This window comes from Octopus bimaculoides, chromosome 6 (genome assembly GCF_046866305.1).
Source record: "Octopus bimaculoides isolate indiv1 chromosome 6, ASM4686630v1, whole genome shotgun sequence".
Classification (NCBI taxonomy): domain Eukaryota; kingdom Metazoa; phylum Mollusca; class Cephalopoda; order Octopoda; family Octopodidae; genus Octopus; species Octopus bimaculoides.
The window spans coordinates 26,480,471-26,498,570 of NC_142933.1; the positions used below are offsets into that span (position 1 = coordinate 26,480,471).

The 18,100-nt window shown below is 37.1% G+C and overlaps 1 protein-coding gene across 6 annotated transcripts in view; it reads right to left on the bottom strand.

Annotated features, from left to right (window-relative positions):
- The window catches only part of LOC106873673 (leucine-rich repeat protein 1), an 81,879-nt gene that overhangs the window by 1,930 nt on the left and 61,849 nt on the right, over positions 1-18,100 (bottom strand). For 5 of the 6 annotated variants that reach the window (XM_089353626.1, XM_089353628.1, XM_014921129.3 and 2 more), the window contains exons 2-4: positions 13,597-13,785; positions 9,645-9,743; positions 833-1,557 (exon numbers count right to left, since the gene is read on the bottom strand). In XM_089353626.1, coding sequence (XP_089209752.1) covers positions 833-1,557; positions 9,645-9,743; positions 13,597-13,785 — 1,013 coding nt within the window. Of the gene's footprint in view, positions 1-832; positions 1,558-9,644; positions 9,744-13,064; positions 13,786-18,100 lie in introns of all 6 variants that reach the window. The other variant, XM_052968970.2, reaches the window with a different exon arrangement.

The following is an 18,100-nucleotide window of genomic DNA, read 5'->3' on the forward strand; positions in this document are numbered from 1 at the left end:
ATGTTTGTTATCTTTGAAGTGACATGGTAGACAATAGACGTAGATTTAGATGACGATGACAATTACCATGTGATGTGTGAATCTACTTTATGTGGAATTATCAGAGCTTGCATTGAAACAGTTCTCTGTTCTGTAATAGCAAGGCCTGGTCAATAGCAGAAGAAAACTAACCACATGACTCACAAGTGGTTATGGATTTTATTTCACTGCATGGTACCTTGGGCAACTGTCTTCTTCAGTAGTATTGGATCAACCAATGTTTTCTGAGTGAAATTGGCAGAAGGAAACTATTGCAGCCTGTGTGTTCATGTGTGTCAATGTCTACATTCTAAACGTCTCAGGAAAAGCATTGAACTATAAAAAAAGAAACAGTGACAATAACTGACATAACCTGCCAACAAAATTGTTCTATAACTCAGCATTTTTGAAGGCAAATGGAATGAAAAATGAAGTCGTTTGCTAAAGGTTCAGATGTTACTACAGTCCTTATATTGTACTCGCCAGCAAGGGATCTAACTCCTTACACTCCAGTCTGTGAGCCACCTTTCAAGAAATAGCAGCCAACTCTGCCTCAAACTGTGCCCTACTGTCTTAAAAAAAAGACCTGATGAAATAGTCATGATTTGAATGCCTTTAAACATATGTATTTTTGGCCAGGGTTAACTTGAGGCTCAACAACAAATCCAGTTTGCTTGACCAACAAAATATATTGTGTACTGACTTTATGAAGAGGGAAAGAAGGAGCCCAACTGAAAAAATAATTGCTGCAACAAATTAAACCAACTCCTGCAAGATTGGACAATAAAAGAAAAAAGCTATAAAATGGACTTACTTGTTATTTATTATGAATTTGACACAAATGGACTGCAATGAAGGAAGTTCTAAACACTGTCGAAGAATACGATGTGGTGTTGTAGAAAAACTATTGTGTGACAAGTCAAGTTCATGAAGACATAATTTGATGAAATTGGCAGGCAATAATGGCAACTGGTTGTTAGAGATGTCTAAGTTCTGCAGAGAAGAGAGGTTACCAATATTGATGGGGAGTTGTTTCAGTTGATTGCGGGACACTTTGAGAGTTTGTAATTTCCTCAGATTGTCAATATGAGAGGGAAGTCTTTGAAGCTGGTTACTGCTGAGGTCTAAGACAGATAAGTTATCACACAGGGGTGGTTCAAGTAGAATTTGGGGGAAGTTGGAAAACTGATTTCCCTTCAGGATCAAGTCAGTAAGAAGAATGCGACTGAAGGTCTTGGGGAGCTCTTGCAAGACATTATCGGTTAAGTCCAGATGTTGCAGGTATTTCAACGAAGGTATCCTGGAGTCTAATTTCTTGATGTGACAACCAATTATTTTCAAGCTGACAAGGGAAAATGGAAAACCCTTCAAGATGGGGTAATCTTGTCGTTTCAAGATGGTAAGTTTCTTCTTGCTGTTTTCAATTTGCTTTGGTGTAATTGCAGATAAAGTAGATAAGTTTGCTTTTTGTTGGGGACATTCTCCCTTTAAGCTGGCTTTTAATACTGTGAGAAAGCTTTTCAACTGAATGGAATCTGCCTAAAATAGTAACAAATAAATAAAGATTTATAAGGTGAACACTTGATAGCAAAGAAAGAATATAAAAGCAACAAAAGAGATTCATCATCATAATCATCATGGTTTAACGTCTGCTTTCCATGCTGGCATGGGTTGGACGGTTTGACTGAGGGCTGGCAAGCCAGAAGGCTGCACCAGGCTCCAATCTGATCTAGCAGAGTTTCTACAGCTGAATGCCCTTCCTAACACCAACCACTCCAAGAGTGTACTAAGTGCTTTTTACATACCACTGCACGAGGACCAGTCAGGCAGCACTGGCAACAATCATGCTCGAATGGTGCTTTTTACGTGTCACCGACACAGGAGCCATTTTGACAAATGCTTCCTCTTCGTCATGAACTGGACAACACCTTGAAACTGATAGGTGGTGGTAGTTGTTGTTTGGCCCCTGATTTCACATGTTCAAATGGACCTACAAATAAAATGAGTTTCAACTTCCTAAAACTAACCAAGTTGTCTTTCCTTAAGACACTAGGATATGACTGGAGAGAAATTTGATTACTATTTCCTGTAGGCCAAGCAACTACATAGAGGTTTACTTCTTGACTCACTGATGCAACCATTTATTGAATATGTACACACAGGCATACATTGGATTTATAAGGTTTTAAACAGCAACACATTCTGCTAGTGAGTTGTCATTGATCATGAAAATTTCTTAAGTTCACATCATTTATAGGGTTAGAGTTAGGGCACAGTCAATTAAATAGATTACAATACACAACTGATACTTGTTTAAATCAATGCTGAAAGGGATACAAGGCAAAGTCGACTCAAGAGGGATTTGAACTCAGATAAAGTTACATGAGCTTTCTATTGTTTCTGCTATTAAACAACCCAAGAGAAAAACTGGAGCTGGATCTACTGACAACATTTTGCAATATCTGTGGTCATGGTTTACCAGCATCTTTGGTGAAAGAGCAGAGCTATAAAGTTACTTCATTAAATTTGCACAAAAAAAAAGAAAAACTTGTATACACATTAGAGAGAGAGATAACAGAGATGAAGTCCTAATTTTGGAGGTGGGGTATTTTATCAAATCACCCCACCATGAATACCTGATAGATGGAAGGGTGAATAGCAAATTTGACCTTGGATTTCAGTGCAAAATGTAACCTAAGTAGCACTAAGCATTTTGTTTGATATTCTACCAATTTTGTCACTCCATAGTCCTAAAAATAAAGACTTCTGATTTTGGCACAAGGCCAGCAATTTTGAGGAGAGGGAGTTCATTGATTCTATTAACCCCAGTATTTCATTGACACTTTATTTTAAGAACCTTGAAAGGATAAAAAGTAAAGTTGGTCTCAACAAGATTTGAACTCGGAACAAATATAGCATTTGATATAGTCACACACTATACTTGAAAGTGCAGCCAAATCCCATTCAAATCAAACTGTATCATCTTTAAAAAAAAAAAGACACTGAAATATGTTGTAAATATACAAAAAGATGGGATGGTCATGGTTGGCATACTTTTGGTCAAGTTTGACCAGAGTCCCCCCACACACACAGAGTATCAACCTATGTATAGATAGGAAAATTGTGAAAAATATTAATTTATGATAATCCTAATAATTTTACAATAATTACAATTACAAATGTCATTCAATTTTCAAAATTTTCTTTGTTGTTTTTCGAATTCTTGGCTGTAACTATAATTAAGTTAATCAATACTGAATTAGCAATATTGATTTACATTGAATCTGTCTTACCCCACCTCTACTGTCGGACCACTTAAAAATCATTCCATTGATATTTGAGGAGGTGGGGAAAGAAGTCTCATCATTAACCACAAAAGAGACCCCCACCACCTCCGTGTGGTCACCTGACTTGCTAGAAATAGCAGCCTACTATCTAAAGTACAAAGATACATTGGACAATGTAGTTCCTAGTTTATATATATATATATATATATATATATATATATGAGATTTCATGTGTGTACATATATATTGGGTCCTCTCATAAATACTGTGTTTTTTTTTCAATTGCATGAACTAAGTCAGAAGGGTGGTACCAGATCTGATTTAATTGTTAGTGCCCCATGTTCAGTAAAAAAAATATTTCTTGACCTTGTACTAATAGGAGAAATCATTGTCGTTGTTGTGGCAGCAACCACCACCACTATCATGTTAACTATAATTAATAAAGATATCATCATCATCATCATCAATTATCATTGTTTCTATTGTAACTATTAGTTGGTTTTCTTTTAAATAGAATAGAGATTTTTTTTCAAGTCTCAACTATGTCTGAGAAATATGACCAATGTGTATGTGTGTGTGTGTGTGTGTGCATAAGAGACAAAATGACAGCGAAAGAGAGGGAGAGAAACTAAATTTGTTATATTTCTCACACACACACACATCATCATCATCATACATGTTTGCAATGAATTCAGGACAATATCTTGTCCACTCAAATTGTCTTTCGTCATCTCTTTCATGGAGTTCACCTCCTGAGATTAGCTTTCACCACTTTGTCCCCATGTCTTCCTCTCCGGCAGGTTTCTTCCATTTCTTTACCCAACTGTCTTCCTCCATACACATCACACAGCCAACCAACGTGGTCTTTTCTCATGCCATGCTTGCTACATCTTTATTCCTTTTATATCCTGTTTAACTCTCAGCTCATTTGTCCTCTAGCATTCATTCACTCAGGCATTTTATATCTAGCAGAACACTTCTTGGCACATTTCTCTCCAGCTTTCTCACACAATAATTTGCATTCCATACAATATCAGGCCAGTGGAGGCAACAGATTCCTGAATTTCTGCACTCTATACTTACTCTAGCTAACACCTTCCTCCATTGCTAATTAGGACACCTAGGTAATAGTGGGAATCAGTTAAAAGGGGGTGACAATAAAAAATGGCATCCAGTCATAAAATGTTACCTCAAAAATCTTCTCCATTCCATACCAGCATAGGAAAAGTAATATGACGATGATGTATAAAGTACAGAAGACTTAATTTCATCTTAACCTTTCTAAGTTAAGGAAGAAGACAACAGAAATATTAATATTATCGGTGTGATTTCATAATTCTCACCCGACATTTAATCGCCCGAGATAAGGTGAAAGACAAAGTTGGTTTTAAAAAATACAAAACATAAAAGGAAACAAAAATCTTCAGATTCGTTTATCAAGAGGAAAGATAATCAACACATGAAAGATAGAGAGATAAAGAAAGAATAAGAGACGGAAGTGGGTGGAGTAGAAAGAGTAGAGAAGAGAGTGACTCAGGTACTGCTTCAGATTCTTAATAGGGGGAGGCCCAATTCATCAGGGATAACTGATGCAAACAGAATGCTGTGATGTGCAAAACCACTCTAAAATACAACTATATCATGTAAGGTTGGTCAATGCCTGTAAAATATTGTGACATAGTAGCATTTATTTAAAATGCCTGTAATTATTGTTGCTTCCAACACATGTCCCGGTGGCTTTCTGGAAGTTGTAGATGAATTTTTGCAACCTAGGTGACCTAATTAGCAGTGGTGCAGGTTGTACAGAAAGTGTAATTGCTAGAATAAGAATAGAACAAAGAAAGTTCAGAGAGTTTTTACTTCTCTTGGCAACCAAAGATCTCTCTCTCACCAAGTGAAGGGAAGATTGTATGATGCTGCATGGTAGTGAGATGTGGGCCCTGAATTTGGAGAACATGTGAAGGCTGGAGAGGAACAAAACTGCTCTGGTCTACTGGATATGCAATGTCAGTGTGCATGCATGACAGAGCACTGGTGTATTGAGAGAGAAGTTGGGCGTCAGAGGAATTATATGCAGTGTGCAAGAGAGGAGACTGCTGGTTTGGTTATGTGATGCAGATGGATGAAGACAGCTGCATAAAGAAGTGTTGATCACTTAAAGTGGAGGGAAGTTGTAGAAGAGAGAAACCAAGGAAGACATGAGGTATTGAAGGCTGATCTCAAAACACTGAGCCTTATGAAGATGACAGAGGACCAAGATATGTGGTGCACTGCTGTACTCGAGAAGACCCATCCACCACAACAGAACTGAGGCCCTAAAACCAAGGAGTCACACAAACAACATTGGTGTGGATGCTGATGGCACATAAAAAGCACTGGTGCTGGTGATAGTGCCACATAAAAAGCACCCAGTACACTCTGTAAAGTGGTTGGCATTAGGAAGGGTATCAAGCCAGAGAAACCAAGCCAAAATAAACTATGGAACCTAGTGTGGCCCCCTGGCCTTACCAGTTCCTGTAAAGCTGTCCAACTCATATCAGCATGGAAAACAGATGTTAAATGATGATGCAGATTTGTTTATAGTAATATATAGTTGTTTATATCTTGACAAACTTTTATTGCATGATGATTATCAGGATATCAACCTGTTAATCTGTTTTACATTTTCACAATCATGAAAAAATATTTTTATCATGAACTCCTTTGTTGGTGTAGATTCCCCTTCAGTATCTGGCTATTGAAAAGCATATTATTGCTCCATCTCAATAAAATCTTCATCATCATGAGATGGCAGCAATTCTTTAATAGATTCTTTGTTAATCTCTTCAAATCCAAGCTGTAATCCAAATTCTATAATTTATTGAACGAATTCAATCTCAAAGCCTGTAAAATCATTAATAAAATGTGGAATAATTTCTTATGCATACAAATCACATTGTTCTTTGTAGTAACTTCATCCCATGCATGAACAATGTTTGTTAGTGATTATTTTATATTAAAACTTCTCCAAAATCCAGTTATTGTCATGGATAAATTTTCTCAACTGTCATGGATAAAGGCTTTCATAAGTGTTTCTAACATAGGCACAAGCCTTGAAATTTGATGGTAAGAGAACAATCAATTATACTGACCACAGTATTTGACTGGTACTTCATTTTAGCAACCCTAGGGGGGGGGGGGTGAAAAATCTAAGTTGGCTTTGGTGGTATTTTGACTCAAAGAGGTAGAATGAATGCTGCAAGGTATTTTCCTCAAAGCTCTACTAATTCTACTAATCCACTACCCTAAATAAAATAAAGCTTAAATGAAGAAATTAGAACTTTGTTCATGCGCTGTACCAGTGTCATTGCATTGGGTGGCAGAAAATATGATTTAAACATTCTCACATAAATCGTGTGCTAGAGCTGTTGATGAGCATTGCTTAATTGATCAGCATTTGCACTTTCACTGACTACACTAACATTATGAAGACTTGTTTATTTTTTGAAATTATCAAACCAGCCAGTGCTTACAGTAAAAGTGAGCCGTCATAACCATTTAACATCTATTTTTCATACTAGCATTAGTTGGATGGTTTGACAAGAGCTGATGAACCAGAGGACTGCACAAGGTTTCAATGTCTGCTTTGGCATGATTTCTACAGCTGGATACCTCCTTAACGATAAACAGTTTAGAGAATGTATTGAGTGCTTTTTTTTCATGGGACCAGCACTAGTGAGGTTACCTAGTAACTGCAAAACAAGACCCACTCTACTCAATGGAGTATCCGATTTATTTCCATTGTCTGTTTACTTTTTCAAACAGGCTCAATACTTTTGTTTAAATGCATTTTAACATACGTTTATGCATTTCTGGTTAGTCTTTAATTCATATTGATAGTAAACATTCCAGTTCAATCAGTGTAACTAATCATTAACTAGTCGTTTGTAAACCAGATGACAGAATACTTTGGTCCAATGCCTTGTAAACATTTGTGTTTCCACCAACAATCATTCATGAAGAAGACATGGTCATTTTAGGCGAACTAGAAGGTTCAGGTTTCCTTTTTTAGTTTAGGTAAAAAAATAAAGTATAAATGATATTTGAAGAATGTGTACTGCGCATAATGCTTATACCACTGGAAAATTTTGGAATCTGAGGAAATTGATGAGAGTCTATGTAATTCGGTCATAGAAAATTGATGGATCCAGCTACCATGAGGAGTGAAGAATTTGTTAAAGAATGAATGGCAAGTCAAGTTACCTGTGTAAGGATGCTAATTAAGAAAAGCTATGAATGGAACCTGATAGAGTTGCTGGAGCTGGTTGTGGAGAGTGAAGGAAGAGGACTATAAGGGTATGGTGTAATAGGGGGAGAGAGGGGGGCAGGTAGATATGCAGAGAAATTCAGGCAGATAATAATTAAAAGTTGGTCAATGTTCTGGCAATAGAGTTTAGCCTCAAAGGGGATGGAAGTGAGATCAAAATTTGTGGAAGCATATATTGAATTAGATGACATTAACGAGGTAGCAGTATAATCAATGGATGTATAAACAGGGGGTAAACTATAAGGGTAGGCAGGATGGTACCAGTTGCATAATGATAAGAGAATTAAAACTATATAAAAATTAACTGTAAGGGTAAGGTCATGGTACAGGGGTGTGGGTCAATGAAAACTTGCACTAGAATGGAGATGAGAACAACAAAAAGAAGCCGGGATGGTTGTGGAGGAAAGATTCAATGAAAGGTGAGGTGAGTATTCAAGCCTTCAAAAACTGAACCCTAAAAATTATGCAACAATCAATGACTCCAGCCTGAAAGCAGTTCACTGCTGTATGGTTGAGTCTTGCCCATTAAGCATCAACATTTTATAATGAGGATATGGTTACAAAATAGAAACCACATAAATGGAATTCTGCATTAACTGCAACGATAAATAGCACCTTCTTGTATTAATGTTATACAGTTATCCCTCGACTATCGTGAGTGTTAGATTCCAAAATTCCCCACGATAGGTGAAAATCCATGAAGTAAAAACAGTATTGTACTCTTTTACTTGTTTCAGTCATTTGACTGTGGCCATGCTGGAGCACCGCCTTTAGTTGAGCAAATCAACCCAAGGACTTATTCTTTGTAAGCCTGGAACTTATTCTATCGGTCTCTTTTGCCGAACCGCTAGGTTACGGGGACGTAAACACACCAGCATCGATTGTCAAGCGATGTTGGGGGGACAAACACACACATACATACATATATATGACGGGCTTCTTTCCGTTTCTGTGTACCAAATCCACTCACAAGGCTTCGGTCGGCCCGAGGCTATAGTAGAAGACACTTGCCCAAGGTGCCACGCAGTGGGACTGAACCCAGAACCATGTGGTTGGTAAGCAAGCTACTTATCACACAGCCACTCCTATGCCTATGTACTGTATATTTTTTTAAAACCATTTTCATAATTTGTATATATTTATTTTATTATAAATGCAAAACCACACCAGGGAGGAATCAATGTAAGTTTAAATAATAAACTGCAATAGGTGAACCCGCAATATGGCTAGGGAATACTGTAGTAGAATATCTGAACAAAGAATACCAATATGCAACAGTGACTCATGTCTAGGTTTCAGTATAACTCACCTTGCTTGCTACCTGATTAGAAAGGAGAAAATTCGGCACAGCTGTAGAGACGCTGGTGATTTGGCATGGCTGACTGGATGTTTAGCTTGCTTTGACAACAGTACGTTTTGGTGTTGGAGGCAAACACTCGCATGCACATTCATGTAGAAATATATGCATACAAATAAGGAGAAGAAGAGGTTTTACAGATACAAACATAACCAGATGCTCATGCATGCAGAGAGAGGGGGGGGGGAGACAAAGAAACAGTTGTAATTGAACATGATTGACACAAACAGTTTCTTTTTCCTCATACACATAAAGACAAATATGATTACACAGACATATATATATACAGAGAGAGAGAGAGAGAGCAGAAGAGAGAGAGCAGAAGAGAGAGAGCAGAAGAGAGAGAGAGAGAGAAAGCAGAAAAGAGAGAGAGAGAGAGAGAGAGAGAGAGAGAGATCAGGAGAGAGAGAGAGAGAGCAGAAGAGAAAGAGAGAGAGCAGAAAAGAAAGAGAGAGAGCAGAAGAGAAAGAGAGAGAGCAGAAGAGAAAGAGAGAGAGCAGAAGAGAAAGAGAGAGAGCAGAAGAGAAAGAGAGAGAGAGACTGTGAGAAATATTAAAGCGTCTGATGTCAAAGAAGTCAGTGTCAAATCAGTGATGCCAAACAAGTGGTGCCAAAATGGCTGAGCTGAAACATCTCATAGCTTTGAATAGAGCACCAATATGCAACAAACACTCACCTTGCTAATATGTAAATCCACTTGAGGCTCTTTAAACCTAATGGTAGTTTTACCTTCACTGATGAAATTACAGAACACTTTCTCCACATTGTCTTTCACCTGTATCATAACGAAACATTATCACATTTATGAAATAAGTCTGAAGATTAACATTCCCCTACCACAAATAAATAAAGAAACAAACAAAATCCCTGAAGCAAACTATTCATAAAATAAGGTAGAAAGTATACAAGTACAGAGAGAGAGAGAGAGAGAATGTGTGGGGGGGGAAGAGAAGAGACAGAATGTGAATAAAAGAGGTGAAAAAAGAAAGACAGACAGGCAGAAAGAAACATTAAGAGAGATACAGGCAGAAATAGACAGAGACAGAGAGAGAAAAAGAGAGAGTTTAAACATCTTTTCTACAAACAGTGCTACTCAAAAATATAAAGATAAAAAAAAAGTGTTTAATGGAATTGCTATCACAGAGTAAATCAATATATCTTACAGTTTCCATTAGATATTGGTTGACTTGTTCACCAAGTCTCCGTTATCTTCACCAGGTTAACAAGGTTGATATCTATTCTACAGAAGTCTACTTACAAATTGATATGAACCCTTTTACAACCACCTTTGCAACAACATGGCTGCTAGTTGATTTGCCCCAAGTCAGTCCCAATCAGAGCTATGACAAAAACAATCCAGCCATGACCACAGTTCTTATTTTTTTTCCTTTTTCTGCTTTGTAGTGTATGTCTAAGATTGCATTATCTAATGTCTTCCTCTTCTTATTTTTAAGATGATAGTGTGATTTGCTATGATGACAACAATAACAACAAAGTTTTTATTTTTATTTTTAAGTCAATGAAAAAAATAATCCCATAAGTGAAAACCAAGAATTTTAAATATTTAGGAAACAGAACAAAAATTCCTCTCCTCTGGGAATCATTTGAGATCACTAAACTATATGTGTGACACTTATGTCAATAAAATATCCATTTCTGTTGTATTGTTGCCAATTTTATCTTGAATGTTATGGTATAGTGACTGCAGCTTGATTTCAATTCCCATTTGCATCTGTTTCATATCACCTAAGTTACTTTTTCTAAAATAAATATAGATTTTACATGTTCAAAATAATGATAAAGAGGTTATTGTACACAGTGCTCAGGTGCAATGCAACTTGCCAGAAAAGGGTAAAAAAGGAAACAGAAAGCAGCAATAAATTCAGTAAGAAAAGAGCAGTGTTAGTCAAAAGCGAATGCATTGAACACAGTATTAAGACACAAGAAAGAAAAGAGAACAGTGAAAGAGTCACGAAAATGAAAGGGTGCATAAGTATGGCAGGAGTAATGTTGGAAAAGTCCAGAAAGCATGGAATTTTTGAAGGACACAATGTCCTCACAGATAGTAGCTGACACAAATAGTTTATTTCATGCCTAAATCTTCTCCATTATTACTAATGCAGTAGTGGTTCTAATCAGAATGGCTTTCAATTTTTTTTTTATTTATGTTTATTTTTATTGGTTTCATTAGGGGAAATGGGTCGTGACCATAGCCTTTGCAAGCTGTCTGAGGCAGGTGATATCAACTTGGTTAATGTACATCTTAAATGACTGCAAGTTGATGAATGCAAGAAAAATACAAATGAGGAGGTGATTTCAGGGAATAACTTGAGGACTGGCCACAGTGGATAGTGCAACGCCTAGGGTGCAGTGTGTGTGGGGGGGGGGGGTAATAAAAGTGGTAAGAGCAGTGACAAATGATTTGGGAGAGTCTGAATGGGAATGGCTTGTGTGTTGTCACAATTTCCTGATTTACCAATTCTCATAAAAGCCAGAAGCATCATTTCAATTGAAAAAAAAAAGGGAAATCTTTTTTAAGTCCTCAGAATGGTCTTAAGTACTAGAACTTAATTTTTTCAGATTAAAAGTGCAAAACAAATGAAAGGTTACTCTCCTCTGGATGAGACACCAGCTTATTGTAAATGAGTTTCCTAGATACTTTGGTAAACAAAGGCCCATAAATTAAATATTATACTCCAAGAGACAATGAAACTTGATAAGTTTGAACACTGACACTTGAGCCAATTATTTAATATCCTATTTACTCAGGCAATGTGTGTGTATATTTGTGTATGTGTGTGTGTGCTTGTTTAGTGCCTATAGGGGTGGGAAGTATGGCAGAAGTGGTACAGTGTCAACAGACTAAATGCTTTGTAATATTTAGTTATATGCCTTGGTATCCTGAGTTTAAATATTACTGAAATTAAATTTATCTTTCATCTATCAAGTGGTTAATGAAATAAGTACCAGCCAAGTATGGGAGAAGGACCAATTATTTCAGTTGCAAACCTGAGAACTTTGGGGGGTTATGGATGAAACATCAAATTGAGTATGAATCTGTTAGGTGTGTAATATTAACCTTTGTGAAAGAAAGCGTAACTGAACTGAGAGAAATGATATGTACAAGAGATGAGTTGTGTTGATGGACATGTGTTGTGAATGGACAAGTGGATGCTGTGTGAAAAAGTCAATGAGTGAAGAGCACCTATTGCAAAGGGAGACATAACAAACTGTAGTGAGGTTAGATCTTGAGTACTCATAGATGAAATGAAAGGAGATAAAAGGAAGTGGCACTATGCCATACTAGGAGTATGGCACTATGCCATACAAGAGTGAGCAACCCCTATGCAACTGGGTGCAAAATGATAATGACATGACTAATGAATCTGGATTAAGTTTAGACCAATACCATACTAGAACACCCAAGCATGGAAACATGGAGTCTTTACTGATAAGATATCACAGGATGAAGGTGCCAAGACAAATGCATCAGCAGACTTCTCAATTGTGTCAAGTTGGACAAATAAATATAAAAATATTGAAAGTGATGACAATGATAAAGCAGGAAACATTAACCATTTAGCTTTCAGATTATTCTGTCAAATGCGATGCTTATTTATTCCCATTGTTTTGAATTAATCATGCATTACCTTGTAGTTTTGAAATATTGATGATGTCATCATCATTGTTGAATATCTGCTTTCGATACTGGCATGGGTTGGACGGTTTGACTAAGGGCTGGCAAGCCAGAAGGCTGCACCAGGCTCCAATCTGATCTGGCAAAGTTTCTACAGCTGGATGCTCTTCCTAATACCAACCACTCTGAGAGTGTAGTGGGTGCATTTACGTGCCACTGGCATGAGGCCCAGTCAGGTGGTACTGGCAACGACCACGCTCGAATGTTATTGTTCACGTGCCACTGGCACATGTATCAATAAGGTGACACTGGCAATGATCACGCTCAAATGGTGCTTTTTACATGCCACCGGCATGGGAGCCAGTCAGCAGCCCTGGCAACGATCACGCTTGGATGGTGCTTTTAAAGTTCCACTGGCATAAGTGCTAATCAGGTGGTACTGATTTTGATTTCACTTACCTCAACAGGTCTTCGCAAGCAAAGTTTATTGTCCAATGAATGAAGGGTACTCATAAGTGGGCTGGTTATACACCACTGGCATAGGCCATGGGTTATGGTCTCACTTGGCTTGTCAGGTCTTCTCAAGCACAGCAGATCTCCAAAGGTCTCGGTCACTAGTCATTGCCTCGGTGAGGCCCAATGTTCGAAGGTCGTGCTTTTGTTTATTTTTAGAATGACATTGTAGTGTAGTGTAAGAGGCCAGATCTCAATAATTTGAGCATAAAACAGGTAGAATATTTGGGCCGTATATGACCAGTTTAAATGCTAAGTGGTTAAACTAAATGCTACTTAGAGTGAAGCTTTGAATTTGAGGTAACTAGTGACAACCAGTGATGGCAACAATTAATCCGAAGGAGAGTTCATAGCCTGCTGCTAAGTACAATTGTCAGAAGTTACACTCTTCACAGTAGTCAACTTATTGACACTATAAATTCTCTTTTAAATATTACAAAGCTAAAATCCATTAAACAAAAGAGGATGGTCAACTCACAACATATTTGATCCCAGTTTTATCTTTAGCAGTACAAAGCATGATAAAAACAGTCCTCTGCTTATTTGTACTGCCTGGCTTTTGTCCAATACTTAAATAGCCTCGGCTGCAACGTCCTGAGCTCTTCAAATTATGGGATGGTAAAACCCGGTTACTGATTTCCATGTCACATTGAAGCCGCATCTTCACCTAATAATGAAAGAACAAAACAAAACAGGAAATACAATTTCTTAGTATTTTTTAAGGTTAATAATATGGCTATAAGTTCAAACTGAACTTCATCTTTTGTGAGTTGGCATTGTGGGGTCAAAAGCATCTGCTTCTATATTACAGTTAAGAAACTAGCAGTAGAAAGGGCAGTTGCTAGCCCTTGACAAGGCACAATTATGTTCTACATAAACTTATTGAATCATACTCGATAACTGGTCACCGTGCCAGTGGAGCACTAACAGCATTGTCGAGCGTGTTCATTGCCAGAGCAGCTGTCTGGCTTCCGTGCTAGTGGCCCATAAATAGCACCATTAGAGCGTAATCGTTACCAGCATTGCCTTCTAGCACTTGTGCTGGTGGCACGTTAGAAAATCATTTGAGCGAGGTCGTTGCCAGTGCCGCTGGATTGGCTCCTGTGCAGTTGGCACGTAAAAAACACCTTTGAGCGTGGCTGTTGCCAGTACTGTGTGACTGGCCTTCGTGCTGGTGGCATGTAAAAGCACCCACTACACTCTCAGAGTGGTTGGCATTAGGAAGAGCATCCAGCTGTAGAAACTCTGCCAGATCAGATTGGAGCCTGGTGCAGCCTTCTGGCTTGCCAGTCCTCAGTCAAATCGTCCAACCCATGCTAGCATGGAAAGCGGACATTAAACGATGATGATGATGAGATAATAAAGCTATCACACACAGACACAAATACTGAAAGAAAAATGCAATATAACTTTATAGACAAGCCTTCATATTGCAACTCCACTAACATAGAGATGTACTGAACCCTCTCATTATCTCTTCTACCACTACTGCAAATCTCTACTCTTCTGAAATTGCCAACCATGAACTAACTTCAAACATGATACCACAAGCCAAAAACATTTAATGAACATGTGAACATGATTATCTTCCTTTTCTCATCTCTATATACTTTCTTATCCAACTCTTCCTTCATGGACATGAAAACCTCTGGGATTTTTAAGCCCTCTTTTTCCCCAATTACTGACCTACAGAAATTGAAGCTAAACATTGAACATAGGGTTCTGCCTCCCACTGGGTCAAAAGGATCCAGTGGCAGGGTTCATACACCAAGCTGGACATGTTCCAGCTCTTCATGTTAAGAACTGGGCACAGGAGCTAACAACTTCATTCTGTAGAATATCTTGTTGAAAAGGCAAAATAAATGGAAGCAGATAGTTGCGACCTTATGAATCTAGCCTCAACAAGGATGGATTCAATAAGTATAATGCTGTTAATATTAGAGAGAGAGTGTGTATGAGTAATGTAATGAAAACACTGCCAGCTTTTCCTCCCACTACCTATAACACCCTTAAGTAACAAACCTGTACCTCTACCTACTGTAAATAACAACTCAATATCCCTCAAATTACCTAAGAATCTTACATTAGGAAAGGTCATTAGACAGTATAGTTCTACATATATGGAAAGATGAAATAATATTACACAAGACATAAGTGCAGGAGTGGCTGTGTGGTAAGTAGCTTGCTCACCAACCACATGGTTCTGGGTTCAGTCCCACTGCGTGGCACCTTGGGTAAGTGTCTTCTACTATAGCCTTGGGCCGACCAAAGACTTGTGAGTGGATTTGGTAGACAGAAACTGTGTGTGTGTGTGTGTGTGTGTGTGTGTGTGTGTGTGTGTATATATATATATATATATATATATACTTTATTTAAAAGCAGCAGGAACATAAAAATAAAACTGTTACTCGGAGTTTTTTGTTATATTTCTGCTGCTTTTAAATAAAGCATATTACTCTACCTCTGGTATTTGAGTACTCTTTTTTCCACCTTGTTGCACATTTATGTGCATACTCCGGTATATATATATATATATATATATATATATATATGTATGTATGTATGTGTGTGTGTGTGTGTGCATGTATGATTGTGTCTGTGTTTGGCCCTCCCACCATTGCTTGACAACCGATGCTGGTATGTTTACGTCCCCGTAACTTAGCGGTTCGGTAAAAGAGACCGATAAAATAAATACTAGGCTTACAAAGAATAAGTCATGGGGTCGATTTGTTCAACTAAAAGACAGTGCTCCAGCATGGCCGTAGTCAAATGACTGGAACAAGTAAAAGAATAAAAGAAAAGACATCAGAAAACCAAATGGAGGGCAGTGTTTCTGCTACTACTTTATTCAATGCTAGTAAAACTGGAGATATGCAAAATCTCTGCATGTATTCATTCTCACTAAACACTAACCTCCAGTTAGCGTTCTATGTTAACTGTTCTAATCTTACTTGTCAGTTTATCTTCACTACTGACAAGACTGCTTCTCCTTCACAAGCTAACCAACACAAATTCTTTTTCTTTTTTAAAATGGGAACTATATTTAATGACCCATTCAAAATTCTTTAATATTGAAGCTGTCCGTAAACTGCAGCCATTGGAGCCATTAAAGCTAATTTCAAAGCTGCAAATTATTTCACTTAATCAAAACCTTGTAATCATATCATTTAAAATAATATGATCAGTGAAAACATTCTGAATTAGCTTTATAAAATTTGGTGACATTTATGGCAAAAGACAAAAAATCTGTAATAACAACAGCTTGGTAGCTCCACTGTTACTAAACCCAACACAAGCCAACCAAGTCACTAAATTCAAGCACCAGTCTTTCTTTTAATTCAAAATGTGATGAAGTTAGATTTCTATGGAAAAAATCTTGCAAGAATATGGAGCAAATTTGTAAGTGAACAAACCCACACATTTGGAACCTCTCTCTATTGCAACTACTAACCTATTCTATATATATATGTTATAATGTCATGACATTTTTGTATAGAATGTTAGGACAATATGAAATTATGATGATGTCATACTATCTTTTTAAATCTCCTTTATAACATTTTTTCAAAAAAAGAGAGATAGCAAGCAACTGGACTCTGACCAAATAATTAGTATCTCCTAACTGGCACTGAATTGTATTTGTGGCTAAGATACTTAAATCACAAAAGCCAATTCTACTCATATAACTATAAGTAGATACTATGAGTAGTGTGATTCAGAACAGTAAACATAAACAAGGGAACAGGGAATGTTTATGTGGCAACTCAACCTACCAAAAATAACAGCTAAATTTTTCCCCAAATCTTAAAAAAATACATGGGTTAAATGTAACCTGGCATACACTATATCCAAAAAAAAAATAATTATAAGATGATCACAGCTAGAATGCTTTTGATCATAAAACCTGCTTGACCAGGGTGAAACAACAACTGCATTATGGAATTGACAAATGATTATTCAGCTTGCAGTTCCACATTCAAGATCTAGGAATAAAATAATTCTTTTATTCAATGCTAAGGGAAATGAAAGAGAGATCACAGATCTGAGGATCCTTAGACATCTGAAAAAAAAACCCAGTTGTTAGTATTTGTAAACCAGTTAAATGCATAAAGTTAATTTTCACAATTACTAATTTAATCATACAATACTTTGTATCATATAATTTTCCAACTGCCCTGTTTTAGAGACTCTATGCATTTTTAGAAAACAAAAAAGATTCAAACTTCAAAAGAATACAAAAGCTTTACAGAGGATCCCTCTCTTTTCTTTCTCCCTCATGTCAGTTGGTTTATCCCTAACAATCCACCCAGTCACATGCATGCACCACACCTATAATCAAGTCATTATTCATACATTGACGATGTACTCAGCATTGTGAACATCATTCATTCTATGGCAAGTTGCAATCCAAAAAAATAAACAACATGATTTCTATATTTTCTCATGACAAAAACCACTTGAGTTCTTTAAGTACCAAGGTCAACTAATTAGAAAAACTCTTACATTTCCATTTATCATCACTAACCTATTTTTTTACATTAATATATTTATACATTTACTTGCATGGCTAACTGGACTGTAGCCATGCTGGGGCATAACCTTCAAAGGCACAGCTGATCATATCGAAACCAGTACTATTTTGGTACAGAACTTTGTGGATATCTATTTCTCTAAGATATGGAACATAAATATGACGAACACAAAGACATGGGTGCACATGTTAACACACACACAAGCTTCTACATAAATTCTGTCAACCAAATTCCACTAACAAGACATTGTTTATAATGAAGCTATAAAGACATTCATCTATGCTCCTAAGCAGTGGGATTGAACTCATAACCTATAGTTGTGAAATGAACTTCTTAACCACGTCAGTTTACACACACAAACACACACATATAACAAAACTTAAGAACAAGGTAGCTTTTGTCCGTCATTTCAAAACAACACAAGCAAGCAAATAAGGGCTAACATTCAAA